This window comes from Hevea brasiliensis, chromosome 5, assembly GCF_030052815.1.
Source record: "Hevea brasiliensis isolate MT/VB/25A 57/8 chromosome 5, ASM3005281v1, whole genome shotgun sequence".
Taxonomy (NCBI): Eukaryota; Viridiplantae; Streptophyta; class Magnoliopsida; order Malpighiales; family Euphorbiaceae; genus Hevea; species Hevea brasiliensis.
The window spans coordinates 15,160,771-15,187,332 of NC_079497.1; the positions used below are offsets into that span (position 1 = coordinate 15,160,771).

The window sequence follows — 26,562 nt, forward strand, 5'->3', positions numbered from 1 at the left end:
GTGCGAATGGGAAGTGACCACAAGATTGCTTTTGCTTGAGTCAATCCGTGATTAATGATGAGCTATGAACGCATATTGCCTCAAGCAACTAGCAATAAAAGAATATCAAGTTTGCCTTCTCTTCTTTTTCATCTAAACTTTCAGTCTCCTGATGTCTTGATTACTATATGTAACAATTACTGCACAATGGAAAATTTTCACCGAGTTCCACTAAATTGGAATTAATGAGACTAAATAATTATACATGCTAGCTTTATAGGTTTCGACTAATTTGATGATATGGAGATTATTTGATCTCTATAACCATTGAAGCAAAGCTGCCAACAGAAAGCTTATCCAATGCAAAACTTATGCACATTGCTTCGTTCTTCAGATCTTTCTTTCATCCATCCTTTTTTTTTTTTAAGGCCATCGTTCCCTGAATCACATTAAATGAGAATATTACAACACCCTCCCCTAAATACACAGGTTGACCTATGACAATATCCCAATCCCAGAATCTAAAAGAATAGCTGTACAAAGAAACAATTTTACATGGCAAACGTAATCAAGACAATAGGTAACAGTGTAAAAACTTTAATATCCTAGGGAGGACATTGTTATTCATCGCATTGAGAAGTGCCATCCTTTGAGACTGAATGGCCCTGCCTATTATTAAGGATATGAATATATGTACGGAGTCTATATCGATCTGAGTTTGTGAGAGAAAATGGAGGATTGAAAATGAGGGATGGTGCTTCCGCAAGAAGGAAGACAAACAAGCGTACTGCTTTTGAATATAAGAAAGATGCACTTTCCATTTCACGCATGAGCTCCGCAACCTGCCAAATCATGAATAAAACAATTTTAAAAGGACAAGGCCTGGTTTATTTTATTTGAAAATTCTCTAGTCAATTTGCATTGTCCAGAATCGCTCATAGTCACTTGGTCAGCATAAAAATCAGTGTCCAACTTCATACCATATCTCTATGAAACTTCAGAGCATAATTTACTTCCCCCAAAGAAAAAGTTATTGGTTTATCGAATCAAATATTGATAATAAAGGGTGACCCAGGCACAAAGCATCCGACACTTGTCAAAATATCAATAATAATTCTTCCAAATTTGATGCTTAGCAGATGGCAGAAAAATGAGTTCAAAAATGATAACTGATCCAATCACCTATGTCCATAAGCTATGATACACGTCAAATGAGTATCTATTAGCACTTAAGACAAAAGAGACTGATGCTATTGCATGTTAACTCATGTTCCTTGTTTCTGAAGAATTTTCCTATTCACCACACAATGCAAGCTCATGCAAGGCTTGAGCAAGTCTGAACTGTAGCCTCTACTTATGAATTTCCACATTGCAGTGTTTATGAGCCTAGCTAACTAGTGACCTATGATCCTGAAATTTGACTTCACAATTCGACAATTTCTTCACATGCTACTCTAGTATTGGATTAGTGCCTTGTCAATTAGTTAGTGACTTAGTGTACAGATAGAATGCATCCTATAAATATATTAACACGGGTACTCAATGTAAATGATAAAAAGGAAGTTAATTGTTCAAATACAACTAAATTAAAATTTATATACTCACTCCTCCAAGTTTTCCCAGAGCAAGGGCGGATTGAAATATTGTCTCCATGGCATCAGGCATCTCGATATTTCCTGCAAAGACCATGCAAAAGTTCTGTATTCAAAATATCTAATATCATTGAGCAGATTGTACTTATAACATCAACAAAAAGAAATTTACTAGCAAATGTGCCAATTAACATTCAAAGTTCATAAAATCTTGTAGTAGAGTCGTGCATATAGCTTCATATATCCTAGAGATACACTAATGTTTAAACACTTATTCACAAGCCAAAGAGCTTCTTTATAAGGCATCCTTACTTCAACTGCTTGCTTCATAGTTAGCAATACACAGTTTATATAACCACAGATAATTGGATACCCCTAAATATGTAACTGCTACCAGTTAGAGATTTCTATCGCCATTCAATGATTCATGACAAAAGCTCCATAATTATTAACAGGAATTCTTCTTGATACCCCAGGAATAAGCATTTGAATATTCATCAAACATTAGTGCCTTGCAGCTTTACAAGTTAAGCTAAAAAATTCAGGCATTAAAGACAAGGAATCACTTTGACCTTACAGACCAACAACTGTTCATGCATGATCACAAAAGCGCAAGGAAAATAGAAAATAATCTCAGTACACATGGTAAAATAAAAATATTTAAACAATACCAGGTTCAATAGCCTTGGCGAGTTCCTCAGCATGTTCAACTTCCCTTAAAAACTCCCTCTCAATCTGAGTGGAGATATTCTCTGGCCCAACATCAGCACCGTCTTCTGTATCAGGAGTCCCATGTTTCTTGTCGCTGCTTCGCCTCAACCTTGGGCTCTCTTGGCTTGGACTTCCTTCAATAGCTGAGGCGGCCTCTGTGTGGCAAATATGAAGTGCTTGCTTCCAAATTGCAAGAATAACCAGTTGTATCGAGAATGCTTCCAGTTGCCTACCTACCTCCATCTAATCCAAGAACAATGACAATGTATTGATTAAAGAACAGACATAATTAATGAGAAAAACTTGCAGGCTGGCAGCAAAGAAAATTCACTTATCATAAACTATAAAAGCAGAGGATATCATTTTTAGCACCAGTTTTCCACAACTTAAATAGTCATCCACTACAACGAGATTATGAGATCATAGCCCAACTAGTCAACAGCCACCCTACTCTGCAACCACTATTAAAATACATAAATTAGTAAAAGTTTTATTATTGGTTCATTAAAATCTTCAAAGTTTTTAATTTAATTAGCTTATTTTATTTTATTGAAGCTTTGTTAGAATCCTTGTAATTATTAGGTGTATCATTAATTATAAGAAACCTATATAATTAGAATCCCTGTAATTAGCTAGGTCTTTATTTAGCTTCCTTTTATGTTTGTAACTCACCCTATATAAATAAGGACCTTGTATATGTTTATGTTTAAACACATAAGAAATAGAGATTTTTTCTCCATATTTACTGTTCTTAACATGGTATCAGAGCACAGCCAAATTTTTTGGCATGAAATTTCCTTAACAGTATCAAGATATAGGGTTTTATTAAGATCATTACTTGGAGCGCCTCCTACGACGGGAGTTGGAGGTCATCACCCACCTCAAATGGCAGCCCACTCGCCAATCGGCACTTTCCCGGAGGAAGCACCGTCGTCCAGCCACGCGCATGAGTACAGGTGCCAGCGTGTGGGGCATTTTCTGACCGAATACTCTTCCGACAGCCTTGCCCATGTGCCGCGACCCTGTTCAACCTATTACTCTTTGCTGGTTTGCTTTTGTTCATTAATTCAACCATTTGTTTGGTATTGCTCCTGTGTGGATTCTACTTGTTATGGAAAGTCAATCACTATGTTATGGAAAGTCAATCACTATATTATTTCTCTGTATATTCTGTATTCTGTATTCCTATTTAGGATTTCTTATTTATGATTTTTTCCTAATTAGTAGAACACAATTATAGGAATCAATTGTATATATATACCCATGTACAGATTAATTGATATCAATGAGAATCATCTCTTTCTACATGGTATCAGAGCAGGTCATCAATCTAGGGTGACTATTTGTTCTCACTACCCAGCTCAGAAGAGACCTTAGTCGCCGACCGGCCGTTTCAACCCCATCATTCCACCACTGTGTGCTGTTACCTGATCCAGTATACCATTAAAGGACTTCTGAGGTTTGGCTTTCAGATCCTATTTCGGTATTTGCTTGATTTGTTATTTTGGGTTATTTTGCTGCTATAAGCACTTTGGATTAGCGTTTCGGTTAGTTTTCTTTGTCTCAACAAATGGCAGACAATAAGAATGTTATTTCTGATGTGATTCCGGTGATGACTAAGATCACGGAACACAAACTTAATGGTTCGAATTACCTGGAGTGGAGTAAGACTGTTAGGGTCTATTTGCGTAGCATTGATAAGGATGATCACCTTACTAAAGATCCACCCACTGATGATACACGACAAACTTGGCTAAGGGAGGATGCTCGGTTGTTTTTGCAGCTTCGGAACTCGATTCATAGTGAGGTAATTAGTTTAATTAATCACTGTGAATTTGTTAAGGAATTGATGGATTACTTAGATTTTCTGTATTCTGGTAAAGGGAATATCTCCCGTATTTATGATGTTTGTAAGGCATTCTACCGTGCTGAGAAAGAGGATAAGTCTCTCACGACTTATTTTATGGATTTTAAACGGGTATATGAGGAACTTAATGTATTGTTGCCTTTTAGTCCTGATGTAAAAGTTCAGCAGGCCCAACGGGAGCAACTAGCTGTTATGAGTTTTCTTGCAGCCTTCCTTGAGTATGAGGCTGCTAAATCTCGATTCTCTCGATTCGAGATTTCCTCTTTGCATGAAACGTTCACACGGGTCCTTCGTACAGAGAGTACTCAATCTTCACAGCCTGCCAGTAGTGCTCTTATTAGCCGTAATCCAAATGGACAACAGGGTAATAGAAGAGGAAGTAGAGGAGGAATTACAGGCAACAGAAGTAATCAGCGATCACAAATGGCAATCATGGGCATTTGAATGTTGAATGTTTTTCAGATGCAGACTGGGCTGGATCTAAGGTTGACAGGAGGTCAACTACTGGATATTGTGTTTTTATTGGAGGAAATTTGGTGTCTTGGAGAAGCAAGAAGCAGAGTGTAGTTTCCCGATCTAGTGCTGAATCCGAATACAGAGCCATGGCACAATCAGTATGTGAGGTAATGTGGATACTTCAATTACTAGATGAGACCGGTTTTAAGACCTCTCTGCCTGCGAAATTGTGGTGTGATAATCAAGCTGCTCTTCATATTGCTTCTAATCCGGTGTTTCATGAGCGGACCAAACATATTGAGATTGATTGTCACTTTATTCGTGAAAAGATTCAACAACAGATCATCTCAACAGGACACATCAAAACTGGAGAGCAGTTAGGAGATATTTTCACAAAAGCCCTGAATGGAGCTAGGATTGACTACATTTGTAACAAGTTGGGCATGATTAACATCTATGCTCCAACTTGAGGGGGAGTGTTATGGAAAGTCAATCACTATGTTATGGAAAGTCAATCACTATATTATTTCTCTGTATATTCTGTATTCTGTATTCCTATTTAGGATTTCTTATTTATGATTTTTTCCTAATTAGTAGAACACAATTATAGGAATCAATTGTATATATATACCCATGTACAGATTAATTGATATCAATGAGAATCATCTCTTTCTACACTACTGTTAGAACAATTTTACCACTGTTAGTGTGTTTTTTTCTTGTTCCTTTTTAAAATATGGCTGATAGAAAGACAATGGATTCAAAAATTAATTTTGATAATCCCTCTCTGCAAATTAGTCCCGTGAAGCTTGATGGAGCCAACTATCTTTGCTTGGTCAAGGTCTTGTCTTTTGCTCATCCAGGCTAGAGAACTACAGGGGTATCTTACCAGAGATAAGAAGAAATCAGACACTTCGACTTCTACCTATAGTCAGTGGGAGTCAGAAAACTCTCTTATCATGTCATGACTCATCAATTCCATGCAACCACATATAGCTCGTGGGTATTTGCTGTTGGACAGTGCAACTACCATTTGGAGTGTTGTTTCTCAGACCTATTATCAAGTTGGGAATGATGCACAAGTTTATAAGCTGAAAAACAAGGTTCATGGAATGAAACAAGATGAGATGACTATTACTCAATATTATGCTGAATTGACTTGTTTGTGGTAGGAACTAGACTACTATCAGGACTTTCAGGCCACATGTCCTACAAATGCCATTAAATTTCAGAAGTTGGTTGAAAAAGAACGGATCTATGATTTTCTTGCTGGACTAAATATAGAGTATGATCAGATACGGATTCAAGTTCTTGGTAAGGAGCCCATGCCTTCATTAAGGCAGACTAACTCCTATGTACAGCAGGAGGAAAGTCACAGAAATGCCATGACTCGTTCTTTAACAATTGACAAAGCAGGACTGATAGCCGCTTCCTCTAAAGAACAGTCACAGGCTACTTAGGGTCCATCAGATAAGGATCATTTACACTGTGATTATTGTGACAAATCGAGACATACGAAGAAATATTGCTGGAAGTTACACGGTCATCCAACTAAGGGATGTGGAGGAAAAATGATGGGCTCTTCCAAACCTCGAGCACATGTTTCCAAGATAGTAGAATCATCTGAAGAGGTTTCTAATAATGGGAGTTTTTCAAGTTCAAAAATTCAGATCCCGAAACGTCTGTTGTCACAACTGGAGTCTAAACCAACCACTGCTTCCTCCTCTAACTTTGTCAAGTCAGGTACATCTCTTCTTGCCAATCTTGATAAATCTTTTTGGATTATAGATTTAGGAGCAAACAAATTTTTGACTTAATTTCCATGCTCAGGAAAAAAAAAATCCGTATAGCGTACGGATCTTTAACCACTATTTCTGGTACAGGTTCTGATGCTTGCATTCCTAAACTTAACCTTACTTCAATTCTTCATGTTCCTAATTTTCCTATGAACCTGTTGTCTGTTAGTGCTCTTACTCAAGCCCTTAATTGCAAAATTGAGTTTATTCCTTGTTATGGAAAGTCAATCACTATATTATTTCTCTATATATTCTGTATTCTGTATTCTGTATTCTTATTTAGGATTTCTTATTTAGGATTTCTTCCTAATTAGTAGAACACAATTATAGAAATTAATTGTATATATATACCTATGTACAGATTAATTGAAATTAAGGAAAATCATCTCTTTCTACATGGTATTAGAGCAGGTCATCTATCTAAGATGACTATTTGTTCTCACCACCCAGCTTAGGAGAGACCTTGGCCGCCAACAGGCCGTTTCGACTCCGATCAACATCGCCGGCGTAGCCTCAACCCCCTCATTCCACCACTGTGTACTGTTGCCTGATCCAGTATACCATTAAAGGACTTCTGAGGTTTGGCTCTCAGAAATATTTGCTTGATTTGTGATTTTGGGTTATTTTGCTACTGTAAGCACTTTGGATTAGCGTTTCGGTTAGTTTTCTTTGTCTCAACAAATGGCAGACAATAAGAATGTTATTTCTGATGTGATTCCGATGATGACTAAGATCACGGAACACAAACTTAATGATTCGAATTACCTGAAGTGGAATAAGTCTGTTAGGGTCTATTTGCGTAGCATTGATAAGGATGATCACCTTACTGAAAATCCACCTATGGATGATACACGACAAACTTGGCTAAGGGAGGATGCTCAATTGTTTTTACAGCTTCGGAACTCGATTCACAATGAGGTAATTAGTTTAATTAATCATTGTGAATTTGTTAAGGAATTGATGGATTACTTAGATTTTCTGTATTCTGGTAAAGGGAATATCTCCCGTATTTATGATGTTTGTAAGGCATTCTACCGTGCTGAGAAAGAGGATAAGTCTCTCACGGCTTTTTTTATGGATTTTAAACGGGTGTATGAGGAACTTAATGTATTGTTGCCTTCTAGTCCTGATGTGAAAGTTCAGCAGGCCCAACGGGAGTAACTGGCTGTTATGAGTTTCCTTGCAGACCTTCCTTCAGAGTATGAGACTGCTAAATCTCAGATTCTCTCCAGTTCTGAGATTTCCTCTTTGCATTAAACGTTCACACGAGTTCTTCGTACAGAGAGTACCCAATCTTCACAGCCTGCCAGTAGTGCTCTTATTAGCCGTAATCCAAATGGACAACAGGGTAATAGAAGAGGAAGTAGAGGAGGAATTACAGGCAATAGAAGTAATCAGCGTAATGGAAAGGCTAGTTCTAATCAGGACTCAAGAGGAGTCATTTGTTATTATTGTCATGAGCTTAGCCATACAAAATATAATTGTCCGCAATTTCAGATGAAAAATCAGCGATCACAAATGGCAAATATGGCAGCAGAGGATTCTACAGTATCTTCCTCTGAGAAAACTATTTTGGTATCTGCAAAGGATTTTGCATAGTTTTCCCAGTACCAGGCATCTCTAAAGCCTACCAGTTCCCCTGTCACTGCGATCACTGAGTCAGGTAAATCCACTACATGCCTTGTGTCTTCCTCATCCAAATGGGTTATTGATTCTAGTGCGACAGATCACATGACAGGTAATTATAGTCTTCTATCTGCTTTTCAGTCTAATCTCACTTCCTCTACTGTTACTTTAGTTGATGGTTCTACTTCTTGTGTCATGGGTTCTAAAACTGCGAACCCAACTTCGTCAATTTCTTTGTCATCTGTTTTCTGTCTATCAAAATTCTCTTTTAATCTACTTTCTGTTAATAAACTTACTCGTACTTTAAATTGTTCTATTTTCTTTTTACCTGACCAATGTTCGTTTCAGGATCTTATGACGAAGCAGATTATTAGTAGAGGACGTGAGTTAGGTGGTCTCTACATTCTAGAAAATCATGTACCGTGGTCCCTTGTTTGCTCCAGTACCTTAACACCTCTTAAAGTTCATTGTAGATTGAGTCATCCTTCTTTGTCTACCATGAAGAAGCTGTGTCCTCAGTTTCAGTTTTTACCAGTACTAGAATGTGAGTCGTGTCAGTTTGCAAAACATCATCGTTTGCCTTCTGTGTCTAGAGTCAACAAACGAGCTTCATCCCCTTTTGAGTTAGTTCATTCTGATGTTTGTGGTCCTTATTCTGTTACTTCTAAAACTGGATTTCGTTATTTTGTTAACTTTTATTGATGATTACTCTCGTATTACTTAGTTATATTTAATGAAGAATCGTTCTGAGTTGTTTTCTATCTTTTGTGCCTTTTGTAATGAAATCAAAATTCAATTTAATATTTTTGTGCGCATATTAAGAAGTGACAATGCCAAAAAATACTTTTCAGCACAATTTCAGTCTTATATGACACAAAATGGCATTTTTCATCAGTCTTCCTGTGTGGATACCCCATCCCAAAATGGCGTGGCAGAAAGAAAAAATCGGCATCTTCTTGAGGTAACTCGTTCTCTTCTTTTTCAAATGAAAGTTCCTAAACACTTTTGGGCGGATGCAGTTTCTACGGCATGTTTTTTTATCAATCGTATACCGTCTTTTGTCCTTAATGGGGATATTCCTTATACTGGTTTATTTCTTACAAAATCTTTGCTCCCTGTTGAACCCCGTATTTTTATTTGTACTTATTTTGTGCGTGATGTTCGTCCATATGTTACTAAATTGGATCCAAAGTCTCCCAAATGTGTCTTCCTTGGGTACTCCCGGCTGCAAAAAGGGTACCGTTGTTTCTCTCCTACTTTTAATCGTTATCTTGTTTCTGCAGATGTGACATTTTTTGAGTCCACTCCATTTTCTCCTCAATCATCTGTATATGAGAGTCAGGGGGAGGATGATGATCTCTTAATATATATTGTCCAATCAATATCTAGTCCTCTCCCACAGCCTGTTCCTTCTGTCTCTAGACCTACTCGACCTCCCGTTGTTCATGTTTATTCCAGGAGATTGGAGATTCTTGACTCAGATCCTCCACTAGCTACTTCGTTGGGAGATCCTGTACCTCATACTGATCATGATTCTGATTTAGACTTACCCATTGCTCTTCGTAAAGGTAAACGTTCATGTACTTACCCTATCTCTTCTTTTGTTTCTTATAATCAATTATCTTCTTGTTCTCGGTGTTCTGTTACTTCTTTAGACTCTGTTCCTATCCCTAATACCGTTGGTGAGGCAATGTGTCATCCTGGCTGGTGAGCTGCTATGAAAGAGAAAATGGAGGCTTTAGATGCTAATGGTACATGGAAACTGTTGCTTTTGCTCACTGGTAAGAAAGCTATTGGTTGCAAATGCGTATTTACAATAAAGATAAATCCTGATGGTTCTGTAGCTAGGTTAAAAGCACACCTTGTAGTAAAAGGATATGCTCAGACATATGGGGTTGATTACTCTGACACTTTTTCTCCTGTAACTAAACTTACTTTTGTTCGCTTGTTTATCTCTTTAGCAGCTACATATGATTGGCCCCTGCACCAATTGGATATCAAGAATGCTTTCCTTCATGGTGATCTTCAGGAAGAGGTGTATATGGAGCAACCACCTGGATTTGTTGCTCAGGGGGAGTTGGGTAAAGTTTGTAGGCTTCGGAAGTCTCTTTACGGCTTGAAACAAAGTCCTAAGGCCTAATTTGGGAGATTCAGTGAAGCAGAACAGAAATTTGGTATGCAAAAGAGTAAGTGTGATCACTCAGTATTTTATAGACAATCTGAGGCTGGTCTAATTCTCCTGGTAGTCTATGTGGATGACATTGTCATCACTGGGAGTGACTATGCAGATATTTCATCTCTTCAAACCTTCCTCCAAACCCAGTTTCAGACCAAACACTTGGGATTGTTAAAGTATTTCTTGGGTATTGAAGTTATGAGAAGTAAGAAGGGTATTTTCTTGTCTCAAAGAAAATATGTCCTCGATTGATTGACAGAGACGGGAAAATTAGATGCTAAGTCTTGTAGTGCACCAATAACTCCAAATTTACAACTATTAGCAGGGGATAGTGAGTTGTCTGAAGATCCAGAGAGCTACAGGAGATTGGTAGGAAAATTGAACTACCTTACAGTCACTCGTCCTGACATTGCTTATGCCGTTAGTATGGTAAGTCAGTTTATGTCTTCCCCAACTGTTGCTCATTGGGAAGCCTTGGGACAAATCTTGTGTTATCTGAAGGGCGCTCCAGGAAGAGGTTTGTTATATGGTAATCATGGGCATTTGAATGTTGAATATTTTTCAAATGCCGACTGGGCTGGATCTAAAGTTGACAGGAGGTCAACTACTGGATATTGCGTTTTTGTTGGAGGAATCTTGGTGTCTTGGAGCAGCAAGAAGCAGAGTGTAGTTTCTCAATCTAGTGCTGAATCCGAATACAGAGCCATGGCACAATCAGTGTGTGAGATAATGTGGATACTTCAATTACTAGATAAGACAGGTTTTAAGACCTCCCTGCCTGCGAAATTGTGGTGTGATAATCAAGCTGCTTTCCATATTGCTTCTAATCCGGTGTTTCATGAGTGAACCAAACATATTGAGATTGATTGTCACTTTGTTCGTAAAAAGATTCAACAACAGATCATCTCAACAGGACACATCAAAACTGGGGAGCAGTTAGGAGATTTTCACAAAAGCTCTGAATGGAGCTAGGATTGACTACATTTGTAACAAGTTGAGCATGATTAACATCTATGCTCCAACTTGAGGGGGAGTGTTATGAAAAGTCAATCACTATATTATTTCTCTGTATATTCTGTATTCTGTATTCCTATTTAGGATTTCTTCGTAATTAATATAACACAATTATAGGAATCAATTGTATATATATACTCATGTCCAGATTAATTGAAATTAAGGAGAATCATCTCTTTCTACATTCCTACACTGTTTTTTTCAGAAACTGAAAACAGAACGGACGATTGGCAATGATAGATTGCAAGATGGCTTGTATCTTTTGGATGACCAATGTGGGTTTTCAAACCAAGCTTTACTAGGACACTCTATGACTACTAATGATGAGATTATTCAGTGGCATAGACATTTAGGACATCCTTCTTTTCAAGTTTTAGAAAGGTTATACCCTATTTTGTTTAAAAAGTGCAAATCTGATTTACTTATTTGTGATGCTCGTGAACTTGCTAAACACGCAAGACATTCTTACCCTTTAATAATAAAAGCTTGGGGTGATATTGTTTTATCAGCAATATATCTGATCAATAGAATGCCCCTGAAGACATTGAACTTTAAGAGTCCTTTAGGGGTTCTACAGGGTACCAATTCCTATACTGTTCCTCCAAAAATCTTTGGGTGTGTTTTGTTCACAAGATCAATGTGGGCAAATTAGAGCCTAAAGCCCTTAGATGTGTGTTTGTTGATTATTCTGAAACTCAAAAGGAATATAAGTGTTATCATCCACCATCAAGAAAATACTTTGCAAGCATAGATGTTACTTTTAGGGAGTCTGAACCTTATTTTCCCACACAGTCACCTCTTCAGAGGGAGCATAGGAAGGAACAGGTGTCTTCTAATATTCCTAACCAATCCCTACCTCTTTCTTTGCCTATTAGTGGTGTTCCTAACCAAGACCAATCACTCGAACCAAAAACCTCAGGGAGATTGGATAGAGAGGATTTGTTGAGGTATACTCGACAGAAGAAGGTGGATATAAGTGTTGATGGTGAGGAGTTGAGCATGATACCACTGATCAACCTGATGTCCTGGATTCAATTTCTGAACATTCAGAAGAAGTTCATGGTGAGTTTCCTTTGACTCTTAATGATTTAAATCCAGACTCTATCTCTAATTCTTCTACTAATGATCTTGATATTTCCATTGCTATTAGAAAAGGAGTTAAATCTTGTACTAAACATCCTATTTCCAAATTTGTGTCCAATGACTCTGTCTCCCTCCTATAGAGCCTTTGTATTGTTTGTTTCTGCTGGAATCCCTTAATTAGTGCATTAGCTGTAAATTAGAATGTATTTAAACCCCTTAATTAGTGCATTAGCTGTAACTTAGAATGTAAATTAGTGATATTAAGGATATTTGTATTTATTAGCTTTTATTTTCTTTCCTATTAAGGCTATAGCCCTTGTGTATAAATTTAAATCATTGTAACACTGTGAAATACATCAAGAAATTCTTCAATTCTCTCTAATCTCAAAATGGTATCAGAGCCTTAGCCATTTTATCTGGCAATTTTTTTTTTTGCAGAGAGAAAACAGTGATAAATAATTAGGGTTTGTGTGGATAAGCCTTGAAAGCAGATCTGTTGAGGGAGGTAGTTGTCACCGCCCCTTTAGGAAGAAAGAGAACCTCATCGCCGGTCCTCTCCTGGATTCTCGCCGCCATCCGGTGAGGTGCATGATCCCACGCGCCGACAGAAGGTTTCCGCCTCGTGTACATGCGCCGGGGAGTGAGCCTGTTCCTTGTCAGTTTTTTCGGCCATACTTTTTTTTTCGACGACATCCCTTGTGTACTGCGCCTCTAACCAGCCCATTCCTATCTCTTAGTTTGCAATTTTGTTTTTGGGTGTCTTTTGCCTATTGTTTCTTTTAATTAATTCTCTGAATCATGTCTCAACTCAACTCAACTAAGTTTTTATCCCAAAAATTTGGGGTCGGCTATATGGATTCGCTTTCTCCACTCTAAACGATTTTGGGTTTAATCCTCAGAAATGTGTAATACTTCCAGGTCATGTTGTACTACTCTCCTCCAAGTCAATTTAGGTCTACCCCTTTTTTTCTTTCTATCCTCTAACCTAATGTGCTCTACTTGTCTAACTGGAGTCTCCGTATGTCTACGCTTCACATGACCAAACCACCTCAATCTCCCTTCTCTCAACTTATCTTCAATTGACACCACTCCAACCTTTTCTCTAATACTCTCATATGGACTTTATCTAGTCTAGTATGGCCACTCATCCACCTTAACATTCTATGGACTTTATCTCTGCAACTCTTATCTTAGACGCATACGACTCCTTCAGTGTCCAACACTCACTACTATATAACATAGCCGGTCGTATGGTTGTACGGTAAAATTTTCCTTTCAACTTATTGGGAATCTTGTGATCACATAAAACTCCCGTGGCACATTTCCACTTTAACCATCCGGCTTTAATCTTGTGATTAACATCTTCCTCACATCCCCCATCTACTTGAAGGACTGAGCAAAGATATTTAAATTGATTACTTTAGGACAATACCACTACGTCCAAACTAACTCCTTCGCTATCACCAGTTTGGCCTTCACTGAACTTACAATGCATGTATTCTGTTTTCGTTCTACTTAACTTAAAGCCCTTTGACTCTAGAGTACTTCTCCAAAGCTTTAGCTTTCTATTTACTCCTCGCGTCTCATCTATCAGCACAATATCATCCGCAAACATCATGCACCAAGGAATACTCTCTTGTATATGTTTCGTCAATTCATCTAAAACTAATGTAAAAAGGTAAGGGCTTATAGCTAATCCTTGATGTAATCCAATTGAGATCGAAAAATCTCGTGTCCCCTCCCACTGCGCGCACAATAGTAGTTGCTCCTTTATATATATCTTTCAACACTTATATATACCTAATAGATACCCTCTTGTGTTCTAACACATTCCATAAGACATCTCTTGGAACACTATCATAAGCCTTCTCCAAATTAATAAAAATCATGTGTAGATATTTCTTCACATCTCTATATTTCTCTATAAAGCTTCTAATGAGAAAGATCGCTTCCATAGTTGAACGACCGGGCATGAAGCCAAATTGATTGAGAGAGATAGAAGTATCATGACGTAGTCGATGCTCACAACTCTCTCCCACAACTTCATAGTATAGCTCATGAGTTTAATTCCCCTATAGTTTAAGCAACTCTGTATGTCTCCCTTATTTTTAAAAATAGGTACTAAAATACTCTTCCATTCACCAGGCATTTTCTTTGAGTTTAGAATCTTATTAAATAATTTAGTTAACCATACCACTCCCATATTTCCCAAACACTTCCACACTTCAATTGGTATTCCATCGGGTCCACAGGCCTTACCCACTTTCATTCTCTTAAGTGCTTCCTTTACTTCTACAGATCTAATCCTTCTAGTATAATTCACATTATTTTCTATTATTCTACAGTCTATATTCACGCTATTACCATTTTTTACTATTATTAAAGAGATCATTAAAATAATTTCTTCATCCTTCTTTAATGTCCTCATCTTTCACCAACATTTTTCCTTCTTTATCGTTAATGCACCTAACTTGATTAAAATCTTGACATTTCCTTTTTGTTCTCCTTGTTAATCTATAAACATCTTTCTCCACTTCTTTAATTCCAAGTTTCTCATATAACTTTTCAAAGGCCTGTGCTCTTGCTTAACTAACTGCCTTTTTTACCTCTTTCTTTGCTATCTTGTACTATTCATATGACTCATTATGATCACATTTAGGTAATTTCCCTTTTTCTCTTCACTGCCTTTTGTACTTTCTCATTCCACCACCATCTCTCTTTTGAGGGTGATCCATGTCCTTTAAACTCTCCAAGTACTTTTCTAGCTATTTCTCTAATCATTGATGCCATCTATATCCACATATCATTAGCCTCCATATCCAGCTTCCATGTTTCGGACTCGAGAAGCTCATTTTTGAACTTCAATTGCTTTACTCCTTTGAACTCCCACCACTTTGTTCTAGCTACACTATTTCTTCTGACCTTACTTAAATTGTTCCTAAACTTGGCATCCAAGACCACTAACCGATGTTGACTTGTTAAAGCCTCTCCTGAAATGACCTTGCAATTCTTACATAGAGCTTTATTTGTCTTCCTGGTTAAGAGGAAATCGATTTGGCTTCTATGTTGCCCACTTTTGAAAGTCACTAAATGTGACTATTTTCAGATGAAAGTTCCTAAACACTTTTGGGCGGATGCAGTTTCTACGGCATATTTTTTTATCAATCGTATGCCGTCTTCTGTCCTTAATGTGGATATTCCTTATACTACTTTGTTTCCTACAAAATCTTTGTTCCCTGTTGAACCCCGTATTGTTGGTTGTACCTGCTTTGTGCGTGATGTTCATCCACAGGTTACTAAATTGGATCCAAAGTCTCTCAAATGTGTCTTCCTTGGGTACTCTCGGCTGCAAAAAGGGTACCGTTGTTTCTCTCCTACTCTTAATCGTTATCATGTTTCTGCAGATGTCACATTTTTTGAGTCCACTCCATTTTTTCCTCAATCATCTGTGTATGAGAGTCAAGGGGAGGATGATGATCTCTTAATATATACTGTCCAACCAATGTCTAGTCTTCTCCCACAGCCTGTTCCTTCTGTCTCTAGACCCACTCGACCTCCCGTTGTTTATTTTTATTCTAGGAGATTGGAGATTCCTGACTCAGATCCTCCATCAGCTACTTTGTTGGGAGATCCTGTACTTCATACTGATCATGATTCTAATCTAGACTTACCCATTGCTCTTCGTAAAGGTAAACGTTCATGTATTTATCCTATCTCTTCTTTTGTTTCTTATAATCAATTGTCTTCTTGTTCTCGATGTTTTATTACTTCTTTAGACTCTATTCCTATCCCTAATCATTGGTGAGGCCTTTGTCTCATCCCGGCCGTGTGCTGCTATGAAAGAGGAAATGGAGGCTTTAGATGCTAATGGTACATGGGAACTATTGCCTTTGCCCACTGGTAAGAAAGCTATTGGTTGCAAATGGGTATTTATAGTAAAGGTAAATCCCGATGGTTCTGTGGCTAAGTTAAAAGCACGCCTTGTAGCAAAAGGATATGCTCAGACATATGGGGTTGATTACTCTGACACTTTTTCTCCTGTAGCTAAACTTACTTCTGTTCGCTTGTTTATCTCTTTAGCAGCTATATATGATTGGCCCCTGTACCAATTGGATATCAAGAATGCTTTCCTTCGTGGTGATCTTCAGGAGGAAGTGTATATGGAGCAACCACCTGGGTTTGTTGCTCAGGGGGAGTTCAGTAAAGTTTGTAAGCTTCAGAAGTCTCTTTACGGCTTGAAACAAAGTCTTAGGGCCTGGTTTGGGAGATTCAGTGAAGCAGTACAGAAATTTGGTATGCAAAAGAGTAAGTGTGATCACTCAGTATTTTATAGGCAATCTGAGGCTGGTCTAATTCTCTTGGTAGTCTATGTGGATGACATTGTCATCACTGGGAGTGACTCTGCAGGTATTTCATCTCTTAAAACTTTTCTCCAAACCCAGTTTCGGACCAAAGACTTGGGATTGTTAAAGTATTTCTTGGGTATTGAAGTTATGAGAAGTAAGAAGGGTATTTTCTTGTCTCAAAGAAAATATGTCCTCGATTTATTGACAGAGACAGGAAAATCAGGTCCTAAGCCTTGTAGTGCACCAATAACTCCAAATTTACAACTGTTAGCAGGGGATAGTGAGTTGTTTGAAGATCCAGAGAGATACAGGAGATTGGTAAGAAAATTGAACTACCTTACAGTCACTCGTCCTGACATTGCTTATGACGTTAGTGTGGTAAGTCAGTTTATGTCTTCCCCAACTGTTGCTCATTGGGAAGCCTTGGGACAAATCTTGTGTTATTTGAAGGGCGCTCCAGGAAGAGGTTTGTTATATGGTAATCATGGGCATTTGAATGTTGAATGTTTTTCAAATGCTGATTGGGCTAGATCTAAGGTTGACAGGAGGTCAACTACTGGATATTGCGTTTTTGTTTGAGGAAATTTGGTGTCTTGGACAAGCAAGAAGCAGAGTGTAATTTCTCGATCTAGTGCTAAATCTGAATACAGAGCCATGGCACAATCAGTATGTGAGGTAATGTGGATACTTCAATTACTAGATGGGACAGGTTTTAAGACCTCCCTGCCTGCGAAATTGTGGTGTGATAATCAAGCTGCTCTCCATATTGCTTCTAATCCGGTGTTTCATGAGCGGACCAAACATATTGATATCGATTGTCACTCTGTTCGTGAAAAAATTCAACAACAGATCATCTCAACAGGACACATCAAAACTGGAGAGCAGTTAGGAGATATTTTCACAAAAGCTCTGAATGGAGCTAGGATTGACTATATTTGTAACAAGTTAGGCATGATTAACATCTATGCTCCAACTTGAGGGGGAGTGTTATGGAAAGTCAATCACTATATTATTTCTCTGTATATTCTGTATTCTGTATTCCTATTTAGGATTTCTTCCTAATTAGTAGAACACAATTATAGGAATCAATTGTATATATATACTCATGTACAGATTAATTGAAATTAAAGAGAATCATCTCTTTCTACAGAGAGAAACCTAGCGCTAACAGTCCCTGCACCTACCCATCACCATCCGATCATCAGATCTAAGCGCCGCCACTGCCAAGACAACGAAAACCTCCAGGCGACCCTCCCCTAAGGATTTCTGACAGTCAGAAAGTGCCCAGAACTCAAGATCCAAACGGGTCAAAAGTCGACCTAAACCTTAACCCGCAACATCTCTGATAACTGAACACCCCCGGACACTCGCCAGCTGTCGTCAACCCCTTCCCTGCTGTCAAAACTCAACATTCAACACTCCAGCTACCGGAAACTTCCGAGTTGGGTCCTCTTTGTGCCCAAGCTTGAAGACAAGCTTATAACTCCATACTGTGAATGGCAAAACATCTAATCACTTCCTACTTGCTCTGGATTTCTGCCACATCACTCACACATCAGCGCCACATCATTCAACCACATCAGCCACACAAGCACCATGTCAGCAGGAAGTGCCATGTCATCATCCCAGTCAGCCAAAATTTTCAATCTCCTTGCTAATTTGGACGTGCTAGTTCTATTTTTTATGCCCACTTTCGATGAAGATTACCCTTCAATTGCTGAAATTTTAGTTTTTTCAATGAGGTAAGCTTTTTTAATTTGAAATCATGCGGTGCAATAAAGATGGGTTGTGGGATACAATTCAAGGAATACAAGCTGAAATCAATGACTATTATGAACAACTCGATAAAATATGTTATTTCATTGATTTATATGATGGTCCTAATAATGCTCCTTGTGGTTTATTTGATGAATATCAAGGTATACAAAAAATCTTACAATATAGGGAGAAAGCACTTGAAGAATGTAAAAATGAGTATCATGTTCAACATACTCATCAACAAGGTAAGGATAAAGAACATGAAGAATTTGAAGCATAGAATGAAGCACATTTGTTTCAATTGAGAGAACAGTTGGATAACCAAAATATTAAAAATATAAAGGCAAAAAGTCTTAAAAAAGCAAGACAACAACAAGAAGAACAACAAAAGAAGCTTGAATTTAAAAAGCAACTTGAGGTTGAAGATGAAATTGAAAAGGAGCAACTGCAAGAACCCAAGATTGAAGAACTTGAAGATTTGAGTCTTGAATATACACCTGTTGAAGAGCCTATTCCAGAACAAGAAACTGATGAAACTAATCAAGCCATAGAAATTTCAATGGAGATTAAAGAAAATCAAGTCATTCCTAGTGATTTAAAGAGCCTTTCAACTGTTAATCCATTTGATTTTATTTGTCTACATGTTTTTAGCAAAGCAAAGGAAAGAATGAAGTGCTTGATTTCAAGCTTGTTGCTACCATACAAGAATGAAAAGTTGATTGTTCTCCTAATGCAGTTTCTAATTCTTCTGCACTTCAAGACTCGAGGATGAGTTTTTTCCAACCAAGAGAGAATAATGTAGAATAGGAAGCCAAGAATTTTATTTAAGAATTTTACTTATTATAGAATTAGGAAGTTAAAGAGTTTTTATTAGGAATTTTATTATTTTCTAATTTATTTTAGTTTAATTTATTATCCTTAATTAAGATTGAATTAGGGTTCTAAAATCCTAACGTGATTGGGATTCTTAATTCTATAAATAAGACCTAGGATTTCTATTGTTATTGGTGAAGCTTGGTTATGACAATTTTATAAAATCAATAATTTTTGAGAATTAGTTCTCTCTTCAAGAATTGGTTCTTGATTTCTACTTTTTCTTGTTCTTTCCCTTTGTTCTACATCACAATGATAATATGCCACTCTTGTAAATACAACAGAAGGCCTTCAAGTTTTGCCATCCATGATTTCATTCGTCAGGTTACTCGGAACAATAATTCAAAAACAGCCAAAAAGAATTTTACAGAGAAACATAAAACACTGATTTTACAGCAAAAGTCGGCATGCAATGTCTTACCTTTTCACGTACTAATTCAGAGATGGCAGATGCACACTGCTGCAATGACTTAATCCTACTCATACAATGAGTTGATGGCTGCTCCAAAACATCTCCAATATCCGTGGATCCTTGAGAAGTCCCAGGAGCAGAGCCTGGGTCCTCCAAGCTTCCAATGTGGCTGTTAGCAGTGCCAATTATTGGCATGGAGACAGTATTTAAATTGCCTGATGATTCAGGAGGACTTGGTGATTTGTGTGGTACATGGCTAGGTTTGGAAGTACTTCCAGAAGAAGAAGACACATCCAAAGGGGGACCAGAAACAAGAACATAATCTTGATCTATCAACTCCAATGAATCCACAGCTGTAAAATCAAGGTGAAAAGCAAGATAAGACAAAGCAATAAGCATTGGTAAAAGATATTTTGGGTTTCTCAATAATATAACCATAAAGAAAAGCACATGATAGAATTCTTGGTACCTCTTGATTGTAAATTCATAGACATTTGGTTCATGGATTTTGGAGCTTCATGTAGATATTCATTGGAAAATTTATTAATGTCAGGCTTAAAACTAGTAAATTCCAAGTTATGACTAGAATGTCTGGGAGTAAAATCCTTGTTATTCAAAGCATTAGATTTTGCTTCCTTTCCATCAACTTGTGTATCAAGAGAAAATCCATAGGTGGACTTCATTGAAGGCTTCCTCTTAGAAAAGGAAGGGCTACCCTCAGGACCGCTCGAATCATCATCCAGGAAGAAAGGCAGATAGTCCTCCGGAGAAATGTTCTCTGTATTCCTTGCAGAAATGCTTTCAGACAATGGAACACTGTCAACTGATCTTAAAAATGTCCTATTCCTGCATGCCATATTTTATTTAGAAACTTAGAGACAACACAAATTAAATCATGAAGACTTGATAATAATTTGTCTCATTACCCCAAAGATTGATCTATTTTCCTCTGAGAAAGGAATGGGTGATTAAAAAACTCCTCAAATGTTAACCGTTCGACTGCATATAAAAAAATAAAGAAAGATTAACGAAAATGGGATGACATTTTAAATAAGTATTAGTAAGAAATTTGATTCAGAGATAAAAATGAACATAGCTCTCTGATATTATCCCTTGCACATCGGTCTGCAACTTGGCATATGCCTTACCTTTGCATCATATTTCTAGATAACAGGAAACAATGATGATTTTAAATTTTATCCAAGCAATAAAAATTAGCATTATCATGCCTGGAATTATCTCTGTGAACAGTATAGATGTTAAAAATTTGCTAATCCCCACAACTCTTCCAAGCATGGCTATCAGGAAGGTACTCAAAGTTATAAATATAAAAAAGCCAAGATTTTGAGCCCAGAATTATCAACTCAAAGGAATTCACAGCTATTCAACCCCAGTGGGGGCCAAGGTGCAGGATGATTACTGTAAATTAAGCATTTTACAAATATTAGTTCTTAGACTCAAGAAAATATTCTAACATGAATTAGAAATCTTTAACCTCAAACGGGCACTGTTTATACTGCCAGAAGGTTCAAAATACTTTAAAAATATGCTGTTTGTTCCCTTTCTTTAACATCTATAAACCGTATACAGAGAATCATATGCATCAAACATTTATCACTCACTCACAACCACTTTGCCACTTGCACATTTTGATATCACAGATTTATGTAAAATATGTGATCACACAAATGCACACATCAATGCACAAGGATCCCTTGACACAAATATATATATATATATATATATATATATATATATATATATATATATATATATACATATAAGAAACCTCTATAAACAAGAAAAAAGAGCAAATTTTTTTTCTATGAAAAAAAATATTGGCAAGGTAAATAATAAATAAAATGAATTTCATGTTCTTTTCTTGCCTATGCAATTAGAAAATTACAAAAATGAAACCATTCATTTTGAACAACAACGAACGATTAATCAAGTTCGACAATGGGTTTTCCGACAAGCCTGTATCCCAATTTCTTTCAGCTTTTCACTTTGGGACCATATAAATTTCCAAGTTCAACCTCTGTTGCAAACAATACCTGGATTACGACGCAACAATTTCTGGCACAAATCTTTGCAGTCAGCACTCAAATCCTTAATATCTGAAGGAAATTGCAATTCAGTTGACTTCATAATGTTTTGCAGCAACTGTACAACACAAGAAAAAATATATTGGTTATAGTAACTGTCGAGGCATGAAAAATCACAGAATCTAGAAGTTCCCAGTATAGAAAAATCTATAAAACCACATTTGTTGTATGCATTTACAGAGCTAATCACACCTCTATTTGATTGTTTCCAGTAAATGGGGTTTTTCCTGTCACAAGCTGAAATAAAATGGCACCAACACTCCAGAGATCTGCCTGTGCATTTGGTTCATGGTTAACAGGAAGTACTTCATGAGTTGACACAAGTGTCTCACATATTAGAGCAAATATCACCTTAGCGTCATACTTCTGAAGCTGCATTATCTCTGGAGCCATGTAAAGGGGTGAACCACACAAGGTTTCTGCAAGGCCTCTAGGTTGCAGAGATCTGGCAGCAAAGTATGATATTCAAAAGTTAAAACACAAGTTAAAAAAAGAAAGTTTCAGACAACCATCATTGTATAGGAAAGGGTAAATAATTAAATAATGCCTGAGATATGGTCTACACACTTCTGTCCTTGCTATTTCAAATATTATTTTGGCCCCTAAAGTTTGTTAATGGCTCTACACTTTAGTCTTGATGTATAAGACTAAGAAATTTTTATGTAAATCTAGTTTCTCACATTTTAAATTATATCACATTTTAGTCATTAAAATTTTAAATTTTAGATGCATTTTAATCTTTGAATTTTTATTTTATAGACACTTCAATCCCTCACTTTCGCTGGCAATAGTAGTAGAAGGATTCAAATAACTAATTTTGAAACATTAAGGACTAAATGGTAAATTAGGCCAGACCTTAGAGGACTTTTAGTAATTTATCCTATGAAAATCAGTAATATCCAAACATCTTTTAAAAAAATATTAAACATTCAAAAGGAACAAACATGGTTAAGTTGGGTACAATAGAGACTGTCAATATTTTTTTAATTAACTCAAGATTAACACCTAATAACTATAATTCAGAGAAAATTAAATTCAGAAAATATCATATAAAACACTGCCCAAAAATTATGAAATATTTTTCAGTATGGATATTAATTATGTCATGGATAGCAAATAGTCTAACACGACAGCTTTACTTATTACTGCCCCCACCCAACCCACTCCCTTGTCCCTACCCTTGTTTCTGCACATTCACATCTGTTAGAATCAACAGAAGCTAATAGTTTACAGATAACGTCTCTGATCAACCTTCCTCAAAAATGTTGAAAGATCCTGGCAATTATCACACCCTTTGAAATTGAGGCATTAATCATCCAAAAAAAAAAAAAAAACGAATCTATGTTTTATACTTAGAAGTACTTTCTTCAACTTTCTAAAATTATGAAGTAGACACTCATCATGGTGCTGTGAAGGAAAGGAGCTTAATATAGGCAATTACTCATGAGGGGCAGTTTGCAACACCCAGAGAAATACAGGAGGGCAGAGAGGCAAGAATCACCAAATTTCCTTAAAAAGCTTATCAGGAGCAAGAATTAGAAAATAATAGACAGAAAATTACAAGGAGAAGATTGTGAAGATAGTTTATCATGATAATTTACCTAGCAAATCCAAAATCAGCAATTTTCAGAACTGAATTGCTGTCATTGCTTGAAAGTAGGAGATTCTGTAACAAAAGTTAGTGCACATCATAAATGGAATATATAGCACACTGAACCTATCTGCATGGACAAGATTAGTAGACAACTAACAATATCTTCTAGCATTGCTAAGCTATCTTCCTACAGTATAGAACAAAATACTTTTTCTTCACAATTTTACAACTCATTAGCTCCATAATCTTGTGAAGATAAAGTATAATGCTATATGTTCTCCACATTAAAGTTCTAATTTGTGCATCACAATTAGTAAGTGCAAACAAATAGAAACTACTATTTCAGCATGGAGTAGCTTCTTGCCTACAAGTAAATATGTAGCCAAGACTTCAAATTCAAATTGGAACATAAGCAAATAAGAACAGGGCAATCAGCCAAACCTGTGGTTTTAGATCCCGATGAATAAGATTATTGTCCCGAAGTATTTGCAGCCCAGCCGCTGCAAAATAATTCCAACTTAGCCACTGAAGATGTTGAGATTGGAATGCATAAACAACCAGAAAATTTTGGGGACATACCTAGTTGCTGCATGAAGTGCTTAGCAATTGCTTCAGGGACTCGCCCATGTCTTTGAATATACATATATAGATCACCCCCTTTGCAATACTCCAACACAATATGCATTCTCCCTGGCACCTATTTGACATTAACATAAAACAACCCTTAAAGCTGCTAAGAAAAAGTAAAGGCTATTGGACCTGTGGCCTGCTATTGTATCATATTACAGAAAAACTCAGACATCAGACAGATCCAATAAAGGCACATCATAAGCTCATTTCAACTATCTAATAGCCAAGTCGTAACTAGTATTTCATGAGCAATATTTTCCCGGAGACATTATATCATGGCATTTGCCAGAAAGAATACAAAAATTTTCAGAGGCAGAGACCAACAAAGCTCATTAGCAAGCTTAAAGGCTCAAACCAGTATGCATAACTAAGGTCCCGCTTTTTTCAACGGCCAAATTCAATATCCTCAAAACTTTTAAAATTCCCACTTTGAGGTGACAAAACTCAAAATAATAGTTGTCCAAATTTTGCCCATCAATATTTATAGCAAAAAAAAAAACTTCTCATTATATTTCCTATACTTCATTTTCTGCGCAACCAAACAGACCTATGTAATTAATTAAAACAGAGACCAAAGCCAACTAAACAAACCTGAATAATATCGTGCAAGCAAATAATATTCGGATGGTTAATCCTCTTCAAGATAAAGATCTCATGCATGAGACTATCCTGCAACTTCTTATTGAGTCGACTCATAGCGATCTCCTTTATAGCCACCTCGGTACCATGAATCCAGTGCCTGCCATGCCACACCACCGAGAAAGAACCCGACCCGATTTGCCTACCTACCAGGTAATCCCCAACAGTTCTACCCCTCCCCGACGCTTGAGCCATAATTGAGAAGAAACCTGTAAAACCCTAGGATCCGAACCCGAAACCAGCTGAATTCAAGGTTAAAGACGAGCTATGTTGGTTAAAAACTAAGAAATGGATTGTTTTTGAAGATTCGACCCAAGTTCGAAGGATCGGATTGGCATGTATGAGATAAAATTACGCTAGAAAGAGGGAAGCAGAGGCGGATTACACAAGCTTTATGATCATACAATAATTTAATTTAAACAAATACCATATGATACTAATATTTTATTAATTAAAATATTGAATTGATTAAGGATCATGATTAATGAGCATAATCAAGTAGATGGAAGCAGCGGAAAGGAAAGAGAAAGGAAAGGGAATAAACATGCATAGAAGGGACAAACGTATGGTAGGTAAGCAGGTATTTTGACCGTATTTAAGTGCGATTTGACCATCCCTAATTATTAGTTTCGATTTTCTTAGATGCACTCATTACAATTTATTTAATACTCTTTATTTGAAAGAAGAATTATAAATGAGTTTGTCGATGAGAAGCACATTTGCACATGCGAAATGCTTTTCATGTTGTTAATTAAAACATTAATTGGGATGGATGCATTCATATCATTACGTGTTTAGCTTCAAAGCTAATTAATAAGAGAATTAAAAGTTTTGGACCAAAATCTGGGATGATAAATAATTACAAGTAAAAAATAGCTTTAATTTATTTTATTATTAAAGCTAAACAAAGTTTTTTATTATTTAATTAATTTTATTGGACTTAAAAATCTGAAATAACAAATAATTAAAAATAAAAAATAGCGTTGAAGCTAAACACATACTAATAAGGAATGCACCCATCGCTATTATGTTTTAATCCAACGGCCTGAATTACGTGAAGGTGGTTCTCAAAGCCAAACCCATTATAATTTCAGTTTTTTTTTTAATAAATACAAATATGTATCCGTTTAAATTCATTTGATTTATATGAATGAATTACAAATTGTAGTTTATTAAAAGGGTGCATTTAATATAAACTTAAATTCATATAAAAAAATTTTAATAATATTTTAATATTTATTAAAATGTATATAAAAAATATATAAATCTGTATATAAAATTGTTACCTTTATAATAATCTTAACTTATCATGCTTATCATTTTAGTCCCGTTAAAACTTGACTTGTGAAGGCATTATCAGTAATTTTAATAATATTCTCTTACTACCCATGCACGACCTTAGTGCAATTATCTACACATGCTTGTGCAACTAATGATTTGAGCTGCAATCATATGATTAGGACTCATTTAACTTTTTTTTTTCATCGGTGCTAAATGTTTGTTCAACCATAACTACTTAAACGGATGCCAAAGGTATTTTTTTTGTAATTTTTTATAAAATAAGAAAATAAAATTTATATTTTTTTCATCATGAAATAATTGAAAAAAGCGAATTAAAATTATAATCGAACTCAAAAGCATTTATTATATATAAATTAATTTTAAAATGATTGGTTAGACCCCTTAGGTTTTTACTTTTTATTGTTGCATTAATATTTATTACTCTCAACAACCTTGCATGAATGATTAAATATTGAATTGAGAAGAAAGTTGAGAGTTTAGGGTTGAGAAAATTAAATAATGGGCTTTAATACACATCTAAAATAATTTATTTTTACTTCCTCGATTAACACAAATGTAACATTGATCAGACTTTCTAGCACCCTGTCATTTCTTTCGGAAAGA

At 36.4% G+C, this 26,562-nt stretch overlaps 1 protein-coding gene across 2 annotated transcripts; it reads right to left on the bottom strand.

Annotated features, from left to right (window-relative positions):
• Positions 1-332: 332 nt before the first annotated feature.
• On the bottom strand, positions 333-25,216 carry LOC110662443 (serine/threonine-protein kinase ATG1c). Of its 2 annotated transcripts, XM_021821407.2 has the most exons (13): positions 24,610-25,216; positions 23,968-24,085; positions 23,830-23,888; positions 23,396-23,460; positions 22,146-22,239; positions 21,987-22,067; positions 21,744-21,852; positions 20,616-20,688; positions 20,159-20,535; positions 19,699-20,042; positions 2,243-2,525; positions 1,585-1,655; positions 333-821 (listed from the first exon to the last, which is right to left on the bottom strand). In XM_021821407.2, exons 1-13 carry the CDS (start codon positions 24,850-24,852, stop codon positions 600-602), a joined length of 2,139 nt encoding a protein of 712 aa, XP_021677099.2. In that variant the 5' UTR covers positions 24,853-25,216; the 3' UTR covers positions 333-599. The 2 variants fall into 2 exon arrangements, with proteins under 2 accessions (XP_021677099.2, XP_021677100.2); XM_021821408.2 differs by lacking the exons at positions 23,396-23,460; positions 23,830-23,888; positions 23,968-24,085; positions 24,610-25,216 and adding an exon at positions 23,236-23,260.
• Positions 25,217-26,562: the final 1,346 nt, after the last annotated feature.

What these genes read in the sequence shown, in the direction of transcription:
- LOC110662443 (XM_021821407.2), bottom strand. Translation starts at nt 24,852, where the DNA reads ATGGCTCAAGCGTCGGGGAGGGGTAGAACTGTTGGGGATTACCTGGTA. An exon ending in CGCCAAGGCTATTGAACCTG is followed by an intron (nt 1,656 to 2,242) that starts GTATTGTTTAAA and finishes TGGTCTTTGCAG; the next exon opens with GAAATATCGAGATGCCTGAT. An exon ending in CTCTGGGAAAACTTGGAGGA is followed by an intron (nt 822 to 1,584) that starts GTGAGTATATAA and finishes ATGATTTGGCAG; the next exon opens with GTTGCGGAGCTCATGCGTGA.